Source organism: Triticum dicoccoides, chromosome 3A, assembly GCF_002162155.2.
Source record: "Triticum dicoccoides isolate Atlit2015 ecotype Zavitan chromosome 3A, WEW_v2.0, whole genome shotgun sequence".
Lineage (NCBI taxonomy): Eukaryota > Viridiplantae > Streptophyta > Magnoliopsida > Poales > Poaceae > Triticum > Triticum dicoccoides.
The window spans coordinates 658,665,306-658,668,186 of record NC_041384.1 but is presented as its reverse complement, the minus strand read 5'-3'; the positions used below and the strand labels follow the sequence as shown (position 1 = coordinate 658,668,186).

Below are 2,881 nucleotides of genomic sequence, written 5' to 3'. Positions count from 1 at the left end.
TGGCGCCCCCCCACCCCCTCGCCGCCGCCTATGCATACTAGCCTTCCTCCTCCTTAGCCCATCATTCATCCATCCCCGAGTGTCTCTCAGCTCCTCGGCTCGTCATAGGCTCATCACTAGTGGATAGGCGCCTTGGTCGAGTCGGGTGAGGGGCAGGCAGGATGCAGGACCTGTTCTCGGTGCCCTCCTGCTTCTCGTCGGGCGAGAAGCAGCTGCCGGACGCGCCGGCGTCGGCGGCGCCGGCGACCAGGTCGGGGCAGAGCGCGGTGACGCTGGTGTACCGCGCGGTGATCTCCGGGCAGAGCCGGCTGGTCACCGTCACGTGGTGCAGGAACCTGCTGGCCCACGGCATGCAGGTGTCCATCGAGGGGTCGGCCGGCGGCGGCAGGGAGCACGGCAGCGGCGGCGGCATCGAGGGCGGCGCCAATAAGAGCTGCAGCGCGTGCAAGGTGGAGATGCAGCCGTGGCACTTCTGGCGCAAGTACGGGGCCAAGCAGTTCCAGGTGGACGGCCGGGCGGTGGACGTGGTGTGGGACCTGCGGGCGGCGCGGTTCTCCGACGAGCCGGAGCCGGTGTCGGACTACTACGTGGCGGTGGTCTCCGGCGAGGAGGTGGTGCTCCTGCTCGGCAACCAGAACAAGGAGGCGTTCCGGCGGACGGGGGCCCGGCCGTCGCTGTCGCTGGGGGACGCGGCCATGGTGTGCAAGAAGGAGCACGTGTTCAGCAAGAAGCGGTTCCTGACCCGGGCGAGGTTCCACGAGAAGGGGAAGCTGCACGACATCAGCATCGAGTGCAGCAGCGGCAACCTCGGCGGCGGCGGCGGCGGCACGGACGTGGACATGGCCATCAAGATCGACGGCTGCGTCAACGTGCTCGTCAAGCACCTCCAGTGGAAGTTCAGGGGCAACGACTGCATCTCCATCAACAAGATGAAGGTGCAGGTCTACTGGGACGCCCACGACTGGCTCTTCGGCACCGGCATGCGCCAGGCCCTCTTCATCTTCAAGCCCCAGCCCCCCTCGCCCGACTCCGACGCCGCCCTCGCCGACGAGTTCTCCGATTTCTGCCTCTTCCTCTACGCATGGAAGATCGAATGAGCTAGACTTAGCTAGCTAGACACCCTGCCTACATTCGTTTGTTACTGCCGCCACATTACAGAGCGGCTGATGATGGACATTTCACCATGTTACGAGCAACATACTTCTACCATGTAATGTAAGTATGTAACGATGTGTGAGTGTAAGAGGGGGAGTGAATGTGTGTCTGATTGAGGTTGAGGCTGAGGCCATGCCATTCTCTTCTGTTCCATTGGAGCTTCTTGTGCGTGCACATGGAGGATCGGCGTGGAGGGGCACAGGGTAGTCCTGGGGGCGAGGAACAGCCTGGTCCTGATGGGGAAACACGCATGGAGGGTGGCGACATGACAGGCAGAAGGGCATATGGCCTTTCCCGATCAATCATGCCGGTTTATCCAGGGGAACTCCAGCTAAGAGAAGTAGAGAACTGGTCCCTCCTAACTCCTAACTCCTACTCGTATCTAGCAGTACTCTCTACTCTACACTGCCTCTGATTTCCTTGTTATCATCTTCCACTCACTCACTTTGACCGGCCTAACTAACAGACTAACATCCCTCTGCTTTCCTCCGTTCAAGAACAAGGAGAGCAGGTATGGACAAGGACACCAGATAGGAGCACTAGGACAATAGCTGTAGTATTTAACTCGGCTGTGCTATTGTTGATGGCGACTGGTCAAAAAGTGCACTGTTTTTCACCCAGGTTTTCGGTAATGGTCACATTTGGACCGTGCAGCTTTGGTTATCCCCATGCCCAAGTTGAGGGTTCAGGGATGTCCACTGGGCCGATTTTATTTAGTAACCAACAGATGAAAGAGAAAAAGGCTACTACAGATCAGATACTATGTTTCATACAGGCAAAGAAAAATGAAGCAAATATAGGTTATACAGGGCTCAAGAGAAAAGAAAGTACAGTAGCTCCCTGGAGAACAGGTCAATCATGTAGTAGTACATACCTACCATCAGCTGAGAAGTTGACAAAGTTTTATCCATTCTAATGCTCATGCCTTCCCCACTGGCTGACATACATTGTTTAAACCAGGAGTGCCATAGAATCTAGACGAAGAGAATTTGTATGCGTCTTTGTTATGTTATACTAGTATACTTGCAATCAACAGCATCCTACGCTCTCCTCACGATTCTAGTATAAAATAGAATAAAATGGGGACTGCTTCGTTAGCAGATAGTCAAATATGCGAACATGGAAAAGTAAACTTGTTGACCAACTAGCCGATATGATGAATAGTTACAAAATGTTTCATACGGTGATCTTTCCACATGAACTTAATATGAGGAGAAAGGTTCTCGAGCCTCATACTTCCTAGATAGACGGCGCACGATACTTATCGAGTTTTGCGATATATCAGTTGACCAAAAAAACTCAAACTAACAAAAATATATTATTTTGGGCCAAAACCAAACCATTTTGCCAGCGATAATTTGTTTTTCTGATGAGGAGCTTCACCTGAAGGCTTTCCGCTAGTTCTGCGTGCTGGTCACTAGTTAGCTGTGATGGAAACAAAAACAACCAGATTAGAGCTATATTGCGTAAGATAAATAGATTGCATTGGCATATGAAGTGAGTAAGATAAATAGATTGCATTGGCATATGAAGTGATTTGTAGCTTTGCTTACTAGTAAATAAGTTTATTTTCGGCCAAAACCAAAAAATTTTGCCAAGGAAAATTTGTTTTTCCCCTGAGGAGCTTCCTCTGAAGGCTTTCCACTATTTCCACGTGCTGGTTTCTGGTTAGCTGTAATGGAAACAAAAACAACCACATCAGAGCTACACCATACTAAGAAGGTAA

The 2,881-nt window shown here is 52.2% G+C and overlaps 2 protein-coding genes across 2 annotated transcripts in view; one reads left to right on the top strand and one right to left on the bottom strand.

Moving 5' to 3' along the window:
* The first annotated feature begins 6 nt into the window (after nt 1-6).
* Nucleotides 7-1,308, top strand: LOC119270013. Its single transcript, XM_037551954.1, has one exon. It carries the CDS (start codon nt 162-164, stop codon nt 1,095-1,097), a length of 936 nt encoding a protein of 311 aa, XP_037407851.1. The 5' UTR covers nt 7-161; the 3' UTR covers nt 1,098-1,308.
* A 992-nt stretch (nt 1,309-2,300) lies between these two features.
* LOC119272794 (E3 ubiquitin-protein ligase TRIP12-like) overlaps nt 2,301-2,881 on the bottom strand; it is a 4,922-nt gene continuing 4,341 nt past the window's right edge. The window contains exons 9-10 of the mRNA XM_037554181.1: nt 2,709-2,827; nt 2,301-2,580 (exon numbers count right to left, since the gene is read on the bottom strand). Coding sequence (XP_037410078.1) covers nt 2,721-2,827 — 107 coding nt within the window. The 3' untranslated portion in view covers nt 2,301-2,580; nt 2,709-2,720. The remainder of the gene's footprint in view (nt 2,581-2,708; nt 2,828-2,881) is intronic.

What these genes read in the sequence shown, in the direction of transcription:
- LOC119270013 (XM_037551954.1), top strand. Translation starts at nt 162, where the DNA reads ATGCAGGACCTGTTCTCGGTGCCCTCCTGCTTCTCGTCGGGCGAGAAG.